Source organism: Struthio camelus, chromosome 7, assembly GCF_040807025.1.
Source record: "Struthio camelus isolate bStrCam1 chromosome 7, bStrCam1.hap1, whole genome shotgun sequence".
NCBI lineage: Eukaryota > Metazoa > Chordata > Aves > Struthioniformes > Struthionidae > Struthio > Struthio camelus.
In genome coordinates, this window is record NC_090948.1 from 10,284,429 (window position 1) to 10,297,956 (window position 13,528).

The following is a 13,528-nucleotide window of genomic DNA, read 5'->3' on the forward strand; positions in this document are numbered from 1 at the left end:
CTTGCTTTGTCTCCTATTTCCAACCCATTCTCGTTCTTCTTTCATCTGCCATTTCTCCTCTTTCTTCTCTATACAAGGCATTTTCCCCTTTTCCTCTTTTAAATTTTGTTTTTCGTGCCTGTATCCACACTGAAAACATGTCACATCTTCAACACTGCTGCAGTTATGCACCACTTCTGCTTAGACACGCTTTCAGGTGTTTCCAGTGTCGTGCCGTTAAACTTCCAGTGAAAATGGATGAATCCGGTCTATTTTAGTGCTTATACTGTTGTACTCGTTATTGAAGTGTGTAGAGTGGTGGATTTTATTCTTAATACGGTTTTGTGGGGCAGGGAAGAGTTATCCTCGTTCACAGAGAAGAGATTGAAGGACAGCTTATTTTGCCTTAGAGTCAGCTGGAATCAGGCTGAGACGGCTTTTTGGTCTGAATCTTCTGAGTGCAGGGTTCTGTCCCGTAAACTATTGTTCCCTAATATACTACTCAATAGAAAAGAGCTTGCTAAGTTTTTTCTAGGTGCCTTTGATAAGACCTACCAAGGTCAGAGGAAAGACTCTTCTTGGCGCCAATAGACTTTTAGTCCGCAGCTGCAATCTGAGTAGCAATAAAAGCTGGCTATTGTAGGCTGCTCTGAGAACAGGAAGATAAAACAGGTAAGAGTAGGTGGGGTTTCAGGAAATCCATGTGCCAAATTGCCCGTAGTTTCATACCGCAGGAGGCATAATTGCACACTGGAGGTCAGAGGGAGACAGGGCGATTCATAGTCACGCAGCCTCTGTTTACCTCCCTACACCGTGTTCCTCGATCCCCAAGACTGGGCCGAAAATCTTAGTGCCTAAGAGGCACTGGGTGAGACATTAAGAAATGCTTCTCTCATTCAAGCCTCTGCAGAAAAACTTAAGACAATCTTTGTGACTTAAAACATCCGGATGTTTTCAGAGCGTTTAGCTGGCTAACCTGTTCCATCCCTGAGGGTTGCCTGCGTGAAAACAATACGGCCAGTCTGAACAGTCTTTTGAAATGACACTGACGCTATAAACTAAACTGGAAGTATCTGAGAGGATGCAATGAAAAGGAAAATCAAGTATCTGTGGGGACACAGAACTTTGTCACTCTGTAAACAGGCATGAATTTTTTTTGCAGTTAAATATTTGCAAATGATTGACCCAGGACAAGTGTTCTTTTTTGTTGTTTTTGTTTCTTAAATGCTATTCAGTCGTAGGGGACTTTCCATAGCTCAGCATACCGGAACCAGTAGTACCCGTCCAGTTCCATTACCGTTACTGGACCAGGAAATGACACCAGAAGAAACTAATTCTAAAAGAAAAATAGAAGGTCTGGCTGTAGCGCTGAAAAAGGATAAATGTGAAAGAGTGCCAGAGGTTACTGCAGAGAGTGCTCTTAGCATGGAGGATGATCAGGAACAAAATCAGAGTAGCTGCAGGAGTTCGATGGGGCTTCTCTGCTGTTTCTAGTCAGTGCTTTGGGCTTGCCTGCATGCAGGTTTTGTAATACTCTGCCGGTGTATCATTAGTTCTAATTTGTAGGATCTAAGAGCCTAGGAACTAGTGACACCACATGCTGGACAAAGGACAGTCCAAACTACATGTGATGACAATAGTTTTTTCCAGGTGTAACTCATTCGTGGCACTGGTATAATTAGTGTCACGCTAAGGATTTAACTATAAAGTGCGTAAATTAGACATGACTGTGGTGGCAAGGCTGTAGCACCGGGAATGCAGCTACAACCGTGCAGCAGGAGGCTGCAAAGTGATGCTGTCCCTCCCTGACACCAGGAGGGAGGACATGGTTCCTTGGGCTTTGTTGGTGGTGCTCCCCGAAGTCCCCCTGGTATACCGTGCCTGCTGAGAATAAAATAGTTAGCCAATGAAAATAATTCTTAACGAAGAAAATAACAGCCCTTTATATAATGTTTCCCTGATGTGGAATGCAGGAACGAAGTCGGGCTGCAGTAGTCACATCAGTAGAAGACGAGCCTTCGGAGGACGCGGCGGCTGGGAGTCGGGCGGCCCGGATTCTGCTCCCAGCCTCCCCTTGGCTGTGCCAGCTGTGGCACCCGCAGCGCCTACACTCCCAGAGGAGTGCGGGGTGTTCAGCACGTCTACTCTTCCAGCCACCTCTGTTTGTTTGTCTCTTAAACTGGAGATACTAACACTTATTAGTTGAAGGACAGTGCGTAGAGGTGGGGGGTAGAGATAAGCAATTTGATCATTTTCAGAAAGCAGCGCCATGCAACACTAACTTGCTAGTTGTCATGCAGCCCAAGGTCAGTTTTGATGCCTGGAAATTTTTTCACCAAAAAATTACACTAAAAGCAATTTTGTCCCATCAGAATAAGTAATGAAGCACTGACAGACAGAAGTTGGATTATAAATATTCACATCACGGGGTTTACTCTTACACGACGTTTGAGTGCAGAGGCTTTTGACTCGGTGTGTAGGGGTTGGTTCTGGAAAAGTAGATGCCATTTTCTTAGGAAGAAGAAACCTTTATTATTCATTGCTTGCGCACTGACCTTGCAAAAAGGGAGGTATCTGTGTGACCACGTGTTTAAATTTGTGTTTGGGGAGCGGGGGGGGAATTCTTCCTGTGTGGTTGCTTCTCAGGGCTGCAGTCTTATGTAGTACAATAAAAACACTGGACACAAGAGAGCACTTGCCCCGGGAAATTGTAATCTATGTTTAAATAGTAATAAGAAAAAAAACCCTCCCAATTTAGGTAATATTTGTACACATGCTCAAAATTATCCAAGGTGTAAAAACAGCAATTTTGGTTTTTGGAACTGTTAGCACATTGAGTTAACGTCTTGTTCAGTTTCCCTAAATCTGTCACTTGTTAACACACTTCTAGGCAGCAAGTTTCTTAATAGGATGACAGCAGTAAAAGGAACAGAGAAAAGGTGGCAGGAATCGGTGGGAAGGATGAGCCCTGAAAAAAAAGCGTGCTCATCCAGCCACTGGAAAGTTACAGGGCCTGGCCTGAGGGGTGGTTTCCCCGGTCCCCCAAGACAGGGATGTAACCAACCGAATGTATTCTGGGTTTGGCTCTACCGCCTCTTTGACCGCATGGGCCTTCACAGTCTTACAGGGGTCCCCTGCACGGGAGTCCCTGCTCGGGAGGTGCCTGCTGAGGGGGGGGCTGTGCAGGGGGGACCCTGCATGGGGGTCCCTGCTCAGGGGGTGCCGTGCAGGGGGGTGCCTGCTCGGGGTTCTCTGCTCGTGGGGTCCCTGCATGGGGGTCCCTGCTCAGGGGGGGGCTGTTCAGGGGGGACCCTGCATGGGGGGGTCCCTGTATAGGGGTCCCTGCTCAGGGGACCCTGCATGGGGGTCCCTGCTCGGGGGGGTCCCTGCATGGGGGTCCCTGCACGGCAGTCCCTGCTCGGGGGGGGGCTGTTCAGGGGGGTCCCTGCATGGGGGTCCCTGTATAGGGGTCCCTGCTCAGGGGACCCTGCATGGGGGTCCCTGCTCAGGAAGTCCCTGCTCAGGGAACACTGCACGGGGGTCCCTGCTCGGGGGGGTCCCTGCATAGGGGTCCCTGCACGGCAGTCCCTGCTCGGGGGGGGGCTGTTCAGGGGGGTCCCTGCATGGGGGTCCCTGCACATGGGGACCCCGCATGGGGGTCCCTGCTCGGGAAGTCCCTGCTCAGGGAACACTGCACGGGGGTCCCTGCTCGGGGGGGGTCCCTGCATGGGGGTCCCTGCTCGGGGGGGGGGGGGCCGTGCACGGGGGTCCCCGCCCGCCCTATGCGCCCTCACGGCCTCTCGCGGCGCAGCTCCGCGCGCCGCTGGCCCCGCCCACTGCGGGCAGCGCGCCGGGCTGGCCCCGCCCCCTCCCCGCCCCTCCCCGCCCCCCGCGGCCGGGCTGGAGCACCGCCCGCTGCCGCCATCTTTGTTGATGTGTCAGCTCGCTGGGGCTGCTGCAGCCGGCGGCGCGCGCTGTCGCCATGGGGGAGCTGCCGCCCTCCTAGCGAGCGGGTGAGGCGGCCCGGGCGCGGTGGGCGGGTGACCGGTCGGTCGGTGCCCTTCAGCCCTGCGGGCTCCGCGGGCCCGGAGTCAGGGGGGGCAGGGGACGGCGTCGGCGTGGCCCGTGAGCCGCCTCGGCCGCCTGCCGCGGCGATGAGCGCCGAGGGGGCCGGGCTGCGCGGCGGGGGGGGGAGGGCGGCTGTGCGCGCAGCCCCCGCCCGGGCCGCGTGTCGGCGCGGGCGGCGCTGCGGGGGAGTGCGCGGCGCCGGGGGGCGGCCCCGCCGCGGCCGGGCAGCGGGGGGGGGGGGGGTCCGGCGCCGCCGGGGGAGCGAGGCGAAGGGCGGGGGGGTGGGTAGCGTCGTGCCCCAGCAGCGTCCTGCGGGCCGGGACCTCCCCGGCGGCCAGTCCGAGCTCTCTCTTGGCTGCTGCTCCCTTTGTTTCTTGACAACTGTCTTCTCCGCGCAGTTACTAACGAGGTTGACCCGCTTGTTTTGGTGCGTGTTGCTTTCACTGTGTGGTGAAGTAATTGAATGACAAAAAAACGAGCAGCTGGTACACCGTGCTCAGTATGGAGGTTATTTTTCAAAGCCCGCAGTGGTGTTGCGGTAGAGTAGGTGTCCTTGTTTTTGCAGACTCGAGTTGTAAAAGCTGCTTGTTGCCCTTACAGGTGTAAAAGCAGACAGTTTTATTAGTCTTCAGTAAGTTGCTTATAACGTAGGCATGCAGATTTTGGCTCTTGTCCTGGAAAATATTCTGCACAGGTGGGCCTGATCTTCTGCGTACTGCCAGTGAGACTCTGTGCAGACCAGGAGAGGGTCTCTTGGAGGACTGAGAGCTGTGTGCAAGATCAGGAATATGGTAGTCATGGTTTTCTGTTAATTGGCTTGCTTTATCTTGTAAAATTGCCCTTCAGAAGTTAAAATATGACAAACAATATTACTAATAAACACACGTGACCAGAGCCCTGTTGTATTTTTCTGTATAAAGAAGTCATTGAAACAGCATGAAGAACAGCTGCGTTTTTATATCAGAAAGGAAATGTAATCCCTCTAGTTACTGGTTGCTATGAATGCTTATGTTATTGTTGCCTTTAGGAGGAGATTAGGCTCTAAAAGTTTGAGAGACAGAAGTTCTGAAGCTGTTTCAAGAGACACTTAATTTGAAATATCATCCTTTTTATAACAGTAAAGCAGACCTTTTGAGGCCTTTTCCTCTTCTTCTGAAATTCTCCAGTCGTCCTTGCATGGCTTCAAAGCCTTAACTTTAAAACAAAATTTTCTTTGATGTTTTAAAAGACTAATTTGATTAGAGGTTTTTGACAGATATTTATTAGTATAGCAAGATTCACTATTTGAAAGTGTTGAGAAAGGGACTCAAAAACCAAATACAGAGAATGAAAACCCTTAAATACCACGCGTCATTTGAAGTTCACTGTAGAAGGGTCCTTTGCTAGTATACGTTTTTCTTCTGAGACGTAAACTCTAACCTTGGGACTAGTATGACTGAAGAGTAACGCTCTCAAAATACCTAGTGACTTGTGTTATGATTGGACCAAATCCATTCCTGCTCATTAAGCCCTAACTGTTAAACTTTATTTTGGAGTTGTGCTATTACACGGCTCCATGATATGGAGTTAATAGGATCATACGGTTAAGCACTTGTATGAGATCAGTAGAAAACCTACTGATGCCTTGAAGAAAATTATACAGTACTGCTCAACTATTTAACTTGTGACATAAGCAAAGAAAATCAAAGGTAAAGAATGAGTAAACCTTGTCTTGTAAAGCACTTGACTCACGTTAAAAGAACTGATAGTAATGTTGAGCTTTGCACCTTGGCATTGACATGGAGCAGTGTGCGATCAGTGTTTACGTAAAGTAAGATTAAAAATGAGCTTAAGTATTAGTGAGCTTACGTATTAAACTGCTAAAAGCAAGGAACTCTAGAGATATTCGCTGTGTACACCCACCCCTTCTTTCTGTTCTTCTCTAGCATTTGCATCAAAGCAAGCCTTTGTGTGAGCTCAATCAGGGAGCTATGTCAGGTTTTGCCTGGACTGGGGAACTTGGCGTCCCAGTACACGGCCAGCTTTGCTGCTCGTGCTCTGAACAAAATTTGTCCTGTCTGTGCTGTAGTCCGCTAGCTTTTCTCTATAGGTGAGACCACATTGTCTGTGCTGTAGTCCGCTAGCTTTTCTCTATAGGTGAGACCACATTGTGTTACATCTACTTTCTTAGCACTACTGGGCGATATCCCAATGGCCCATATATCTTTTATCATATATCTTTTTTTTGAGCCATATCTCGCGTTTAGTTTAGGTCAAAAGTGAGTTAATACTGGAAAAGCTGAACTCAAGTGGTTTTATATTTGTTTCCTACATGTACAATAGGTAAATAGAGGAAGGATATAAGTGTATTACACCTCATGGTCATCATCTGTTATGGTCAACACTGTGTATTTGATACACGTTCATCTCTTCTGAAGCTGTTGTTTTTCCTACTTTTTTACGGGTATTGTGATGCTTTTCAGAAGCCTGATTCATCCCTTTATTGTGTTTCATCGCTTCTAATTTAACTTGAATGGCTTGCTGCTGTGATTGTCTTTGCGTGTGGAGATGTAACTAACTATTTCAAGCAGCTCTTTTGACCTGGTGTTCAAATGTCTCGTTCTAGATTATGTAAAGTGTTTGACTTTGTGGACCTTTCTCTCACAGAGCCTTTTGATTTGACTGAAACTTCTGCTCTATCCTGCTGCACAGCTGCTATGCAGTAAGCTGTTTTTCATATCTTGTCATATAGAACAGAATTTCTGTAGCTGCTTCCTCATTTTATTTATAAATCTCAGTTGAAAACACAAATTCTCGCTAGGACTCGAATTCCCTCTCTTGCTGTTGTTTTTATCTGGTGGTGTAATACTTAGTTTGGGAAAGTCATCTTAGGTGGACTTTTTGTGATATTTATCATACAGATACAATGGGTACTGACTTGGAAACATGAAAATTTGTTTTCCTAGTCAGTGTGATGAACAGTAGCTGAAGAACAGTAGCTTTCTTGCTCTAGAAAGATAGTTTAAAAAAAAAAATCCAACAATTGAAGTACAAAGATGAATTTGGTTCTGTTCGGTTTGGTTTAGGTGAAGGTATGAATGAAGATTAAGATCACCCTACAGCTGTATGCTAATACAAAATGTAAGGTTTCTCTTATGTTTTATTGCTAGTTTTATTGTCATGCGAAAATTTTAGCAAGAGTTCCGGAGCAAGGACAGGTTGGCAGTGATTTGGAAATTACTCATATAATTAAATGATTATTGTGTGATAAAAATGTGAAAAGTTCTTGACGGGATACATCCTGGCTTTTACAATGAATAGCACAATTATGCAAAGAAATACAGTGTTGTCGTATCCCCAAATCAATTATTTCTTTAGCAGTCTTGTTGAACTCATTTTACATATGATAGTGTAAGCTGTTTTACAGCTTCATTACTTCTTACCCAAGTGTAACAGATTGAAAATTAAAGCAGAATTAAAATTAAGTGGTTGTTTCTGTGAATCTGCAGTTGTATGATTGTTAATAATTTAATGTCTCTGCCTTACAATAACCCGTTTAAAGATGATAGGATGTGTTATTTTACTGTGATGAATCTAAGATTGTTTCTAATAGGTGATTTGGTAGCATGGTATTGAAAGGAGAGGAATGGCCCTTTGTAGAACAGGCTGTCTTGCTAGCAAATGCTTTAGCATTTGTGGAGCTCTTCTGCGTATAAGTTCTTCGAATCTTACTTTGATTGCTGGTTACTTCATATTCTTGGGACTTGTCAAGAAAATTCTAAAACTTACTGTGATCCGTTTCAGTATTCTTCGGCCAAAATTAATCCTCACTAACTATTTCAGATAAAATCCTTTCCGAGTGTTTAATGTTATACTGGATTATCTTGTGCCTCATGAATTAGTTCTTGAATTTGCAGATGAAGTCTTTGACTTGTACTGTGGCTTTTTGTTGCCCAGGAACTTGCAAGAGGCAAGTGATTCTCCAGCTGAGCTGTTCAAATGGTGCTGATACAGCTTTTGTTTTTGTAGAGTAGTCTGGTGATCGTCAGAGCCTCATGGAGAAAAGCCTTTTAACTACTGACACTTCAGCGATATGCCTACGCTACATAGACGTAGGAGTCAAAATGTAAGATAATATCAAAAATCTCTTTACCAGAGCCAGAGACTGGAAGCCTACCTTCCAGTTCCCCAGAGCTAGAATTGTCTCTCTCAGGTTTACTGTTGTTGCGTTTTTTTATTATTTTTTTAATTAGATCAGACTGGAAAGGTCACACAGCTAAGTTGATAGTATTTCTACCTTTGGATGTGATGTATATCAAGGAACAGATCTTGATTTTTGGAGAGCTATCAGAAAACTGGAATAATGAAAACAGAGGAAATAGCTTCTGAAACCTGTGTAGACCAGCTACAATTTCAGGTGCTTCAGCGCTGTCTTTGATATGCGGAGAATTGCAGGTGGAAGTTTACTGCAGCCATCATAAAAATATTAAGTCCTGTTTCTAAATGAGGTATAGAGTTCTGTTCATTCAGCGCTTGGCTTATGCAGAGATTAAAAATACAGTTTTCTAAATGTGTAGCCATCTGCTTTCCTAAATTCAGCTTTACCAGAAACTGAATGATTCATAAATGTCTGCACCTGGCACCTTATTCAGTATCAAAATGTGGCTGTTCTTTCCTCATTGGCTCCCACAATGTTGGGGTCTACTGGCGAAGAATCTGTCAAAGTAGTAGATCAAATGAGCATTTTTGACTGAACTGGCGAGGAGGACAAAGAGGAGCATGAGATGTTTGTAAAATCAGTTGGAAACTCATAAAACCCTTTTCTAGCTCTCTTCATAGGAAGCTGTCAAAAAATGAAAGGAAAGGCATTATCCCTTCTCCCAGTTACTAACAGAGCAAGCTGTACACTCAACTTGAAACGTGTAATGAAGGAGGTAAACTAAAAGAAGTGAAACAATTTGTCATGATTTCAGAACTAGGAACCAAAATGGAAGGTTAGTGGGTATTGCATGGCATTTTGAAGGGATTATTGCTTAAGGTGTTCACTTATGTTTTATCATGAATTTCCAGGAGTTTACCTTGAGAAGGTGCCATCTTGAAAAGGAACATAGAAATGCACTGCTGTTACTTCTTAAGTTATCGATCAGTGCAGAGTTTGAGAAAGGATCAGGAAAGAAGGTCCTCAGGTTACAATGTGAAGAGAACTATCTGAAGCAATTTCACTATTCTGCAGGTAGGTTTTCTTTTTCCTGTAAACAGAATGACTTTGTGAAGGGCTATGCAGTGTTTCCCTGATTAGTTTGCAATACAGACCATGGTAGCAATGTGTGAGTAAAATGCCTAGGTGATGCCCACGTGGGAGAGGTAGGGCCCTCTGGGAACTTTTGCTACTTGCATCAGTGTTGCCAAATTTTTCTGCTGGCCTTGTCTGGCCATGATACTTAGGATCCTAGAAGCACTTCATCCCTTGCTTCCTTGTCCCCCACCTACTTTCTGAAAAGTGCTGTATCCGTATATCAGCTTTTGGTCATTTTAAGACTTCAGTGTGTTGCTGAAAGCATGTAGAGATTTGAATGTTCTCCTGTGACAGATACGAAATGGAAGGGAAAAGAGGATGGCATTGTAAATTTGCAGTGCGCAGTTACAATGCGCTTCTTGTTAGCAAAAGCTGTACTCTTTCAGAAGGTTATGTTCCTCGGAGCTACTTGTCTCAATTCTTCACTTTTTTTTTTTTTTTTTTTAAAGTTCACCCTGGTTTCAACAAGTCTTCACAGGCATTTTCAAATGAAGTGTTCTTGTAGTGAAGTTGAATAGAGGAGTTCGTTAAGTGGTTTGATGTAGGCTTTTGCTTGGAATTTTTTTTATCTCTAATTTTGTTTCTAGACTTCTATCTGTAGAAGCTATTCATTGCTGGCTTATGTTCGGACGTCTGTACACTTAACGTCATGTCTAACAATATATTTAGGAGAGTGATCCTAAAACCACAGTTGAAAATTCTTATTTTGCTATTACATGAGAAAATGAATTCTCATAACCTAATTTATCATGAATATATATTTGTATTCAAAACACAATTTAAATTAGAAGAGCTTTTAAAATAAGTGACATGTCTTACAGCTGTTAATTGGTTTTCATTTCTGCAGATAATTGCTGTGCTTTTAATCTAGTAACTAAATATTAATGTCTAATCACATACTTTCTTACTCCGTTATTTTATTTAGCTTAATAAATCTTGGATGCAGAAACAGTCAAATTAGTGTGCAAATATGATGTCACTGGTGCTTCTGGAATTTCTATTTTCACTTCACTGTAAAAATAACATTATATACAAGTACCTAATTATCAGTATGATGATAACTTATTATGGTAGAGTATGATAATTAGGATTTTTAATGCCAAAAATCAAGCTAACAGGATGTATTATAGTTGGTACTCAGTCTGCAAGAGTGAAAGCCAGTCTTAGATAAGGACAAAAGTTGCTTGACTTGTCCACTTACCAAGACCAGTTTAGTAGAACAAGTTAAGACCTTTGTTACATACTGATAGCCTGCAGAAGTTAGTCTAGTCTGCAATCAGTTATAAGTGGTTAGTTTTTAAACACTGATGATTTAATTTTTAAGTGGTTTTAAACTGTGAGACAAATAATATGCAGAGAATGGAATGTAAATGGAAACATCCAAATAAATCCCAGTAGCCTGAACACTCTACTCATCTGCAGGTTTTACCTTTTTAAAAGTAATAGTTCTGCAAGCATTTCTTGGTGTTCTTTACTTTATATTAATGAGTAGCCCTTTTAGGTAGGGGATTGAGGCCTGGGCTTAACAAAGGCTCAAAATAACCAGTACTGAAGGAAATGAAGTAATTTTTTATCCTTTTTTTAGCCTTTAACAGGTCCACATATCAAGATTTTTCCATTTTTACTATGTTTTATCAGATGCTTAAGCATAAAGAGCTTAAATGAATTATTGTCATAATATTTGCATTTTCATCGTTCAGTTGGCGGTAAATAGAGGAAGTTTTTATTCTGTTCTAAAGAATCCTAATGAAAAAAATAAAAAATTCCACCTGTTTCCCGAGATCATTTTCCTTGATATGTATCAAGGAAAAAAAAAGTTAATGGCCTGCCCACTTAACTGTATCTGCAGGCTGTCATCTTCCTGCTTTGATTCTGGTGGGTTTTAGTATCAGCAGTTTAGACGATTAGCACGTCTAAGTTAGGTAGTATGAGAAATTGTTGCACTGTTGCCTGTACTAGCCTTCAGTGTTTTGTGTCTTCTGGGTGGAGGCTGGAGTTGAACTCCTTCCCCAAATATTACTACTGTAATGCTTAAAATGGACATAAACTGCGCTGAGGCCACTTTGAATTTAATTTCTGCGTATACCACCAGATAATGGAGAAAAAATACGCATGCTCCTTTCTTATTGGAAGAAAACATCTCTTATGAGCAAAACAGTTTTTGTGTAAAAATAACTAAAATTTTGACGCTGAAGGACTGGACTCAACTATATTCCAATGTCTGTATGCAGGAAAGGTTTCTTGTTTGTGCACAGCGCCCAGGGCCCTTTATGGATCTAAAGGAAGCATGACTGAACTCTAAGTTAGTGTTCCTCATTGTCCTCTAATCATGTAACCGGTTTTTCAATCCCTGCAATTCTCTGTACTTTACTTTGTACTATTACATTGTGAAAAAACATGGTCAGCTGTCTCCTTAGCATAAGAACATGGTCAAGAACTTAGGGAAGATGTGTGCCCAGAGTAGAATGTCAAACCCACTGTGAATTATAAAACCAGAATAGGAGGAGGGCTGGTCAAACCAGTTGTGCCTGTATTAGAGTCCTGTCACAGCAACAAAGAAGTGTTATAACCTAGCGACAGGAGGTTTTCCACGTGCCACACCAGGCATGTGACAATCTCAGAAGATGGCTGGTTATTCATGGTATGCAGATGGACAAGCTTAGGCTAATCTGGCAGTGATAACTTGAGAAGTTCCTACCCTGGGCCATTTGAGTTGCCTTAGTTGTGATTACATCCTCCCGTAGCATAGGCAACAGAAGGGAACACGTACCAAGGAACCTGTGGTAGACTTTGTGTGGAAGTGACTGAGGTGCAAGGTACTCTTACCATACTGTTGGGATGATGATTAACTCTGAGGATGATTAACTTAGAGGAAAGTAAACAAATTTTGTTACGTAGAGCAGCTGATAGCTTCAATCACGATTTGTCTTTTTTATGATTGCATTTTACATCTGCTGAAGGCATGATAAAGGACACTGAGCTATTTTGCTTTCTTGATGCAGTATTTTGTAGGAGAATGGTACCAGTAACTGATACTTGCTTGATTTTCGGGAGACTTATATCCATCCTTTATTATCCTACCCATCTTTATAAAACTTGGAAAAATGTGAAGCTGCTTTGAAATATGTCTGGTGTCTGCATACTATTTGGGGCCTGCTGTATTTGTGTGTTTGATGTTGTGAAGCAGACACTCTACTATTAGCATGTTTCATTTCAAATAGCAACTGCTAGTTTGGTGGCGTTGATCTTCTTAAGCTACTTTGGCACAAAAAACGTCTCTTCTAGTACCAAAGCAGGAGCCTTTTCTTTATTCTTGTTGCTGCAGTTTCTGTCTCTTTTATGAAGAAGCTATCTGCTATACTTGGTTGCTCAAAGTAAATGCGACAAACTTTGAGTATGCAGGAGACGAATATCAAGATGAACTTGCATGGATAGTCATTCCACGTAATTTTTTTGGCTAGATATTTCTGATATGAAGGTCAATTGTCACCTTCAGTTAGGAGAAATTGTCTATGTCTAGTTAAAGTTAGTAATTAGAATATGAAAATTAGTACTGTCCAGCAGCAGCAGGGAAAAACCCCATCTGCTTAGGGCATGAGTAGATTCAAATTTGGGGCAGACATTTAAAATCCAATATTTTGCAGTCAGGGAAGGCTAGGAACATTCTTAATATGGTAAACTGTATTCTGGGTACCGTTTGAATTTGTGGCAAGTCTACAGGGAACACTGAATCCTCTTAATTTTTTTTTTTTTTTTTTTGCTTTAATAGATTTGTTCAGTCACTGTGGAAATTTCCATGTTTGGTGTGAAACCTAGGCTCTTTGTTTCAATTGGTATTAAGTGTAGGATATTCTGGGTATAGAGGTGGTAGCATTTTATTCTGTTGATGGTAACTTGAGTTATGCAAGTAGTTTTATTTCTACTTGCAAATAAATTAATATTATGCTTTGTAAATAATACTATGACATAGTATGAGAAGGAAATAACCAGAAAAATGAAAACTTAGACAATACATTGGAAGGATACCAGTAGGGCTATATTTTTTTTTTTACCTGCTGCTTTCAAATGAAGAGACATACCATCCCGTATGCTTCTGACTGTGCTAGAGCTCTTCGATATGGTAACCAACATTGATTAAGAAGTTCACGTATCTGATTTTACCAAATTTTTTCTCGTGAGAGGGGTGGACTCCACCCGCTGGGTGGT

The 13,528-nt window shown here is 43.0% G+C and overlaps 1 protein-coding gene across 5 annotated transcripts in view; it reads left to right on the forward strand.

The window, feature by feature from the left end:
- The first annotated feature begins 3,865 nt into the window (after window positions 1–3,865).
- Window positions 3,866–13,528, forward strand: part of CCDC186 (coiled-coil domain containing 186) — a 36,416-nt gene continuing 26,753 nt past the window's right edge. Inside the window, exons 1-4 of one of the 5 annotated variants that reach the window (XM_068951666.1) lie at window positions 3,873–3,992; window positions 8,056–8,152; window positions 8,854–8,960; window positions 9,097–9,259. In XM_068951666.1, the coding sequence (XP_068807767.1) occupies window positions 8,880–8,960; window positions 9,097–9,259 (244 nt within the window). In that variant the 5' untranslated portion in view covers window positions 3,873–3,992; window positions 8,056–8,152; window positions 8,854–8,879. Of the gene's footprint in view, window positions 3,993–8,055; window positions 8,153–8,853; window positions 8,961–9,096; window positions 9,260–13,528 lie in introns of all 5 variants that reach the window. The other 4 variants (XM_068951667.1, XM_068951668.1, XM_068951670.1 and 1 more) reach the window with 4 other exon arrangements.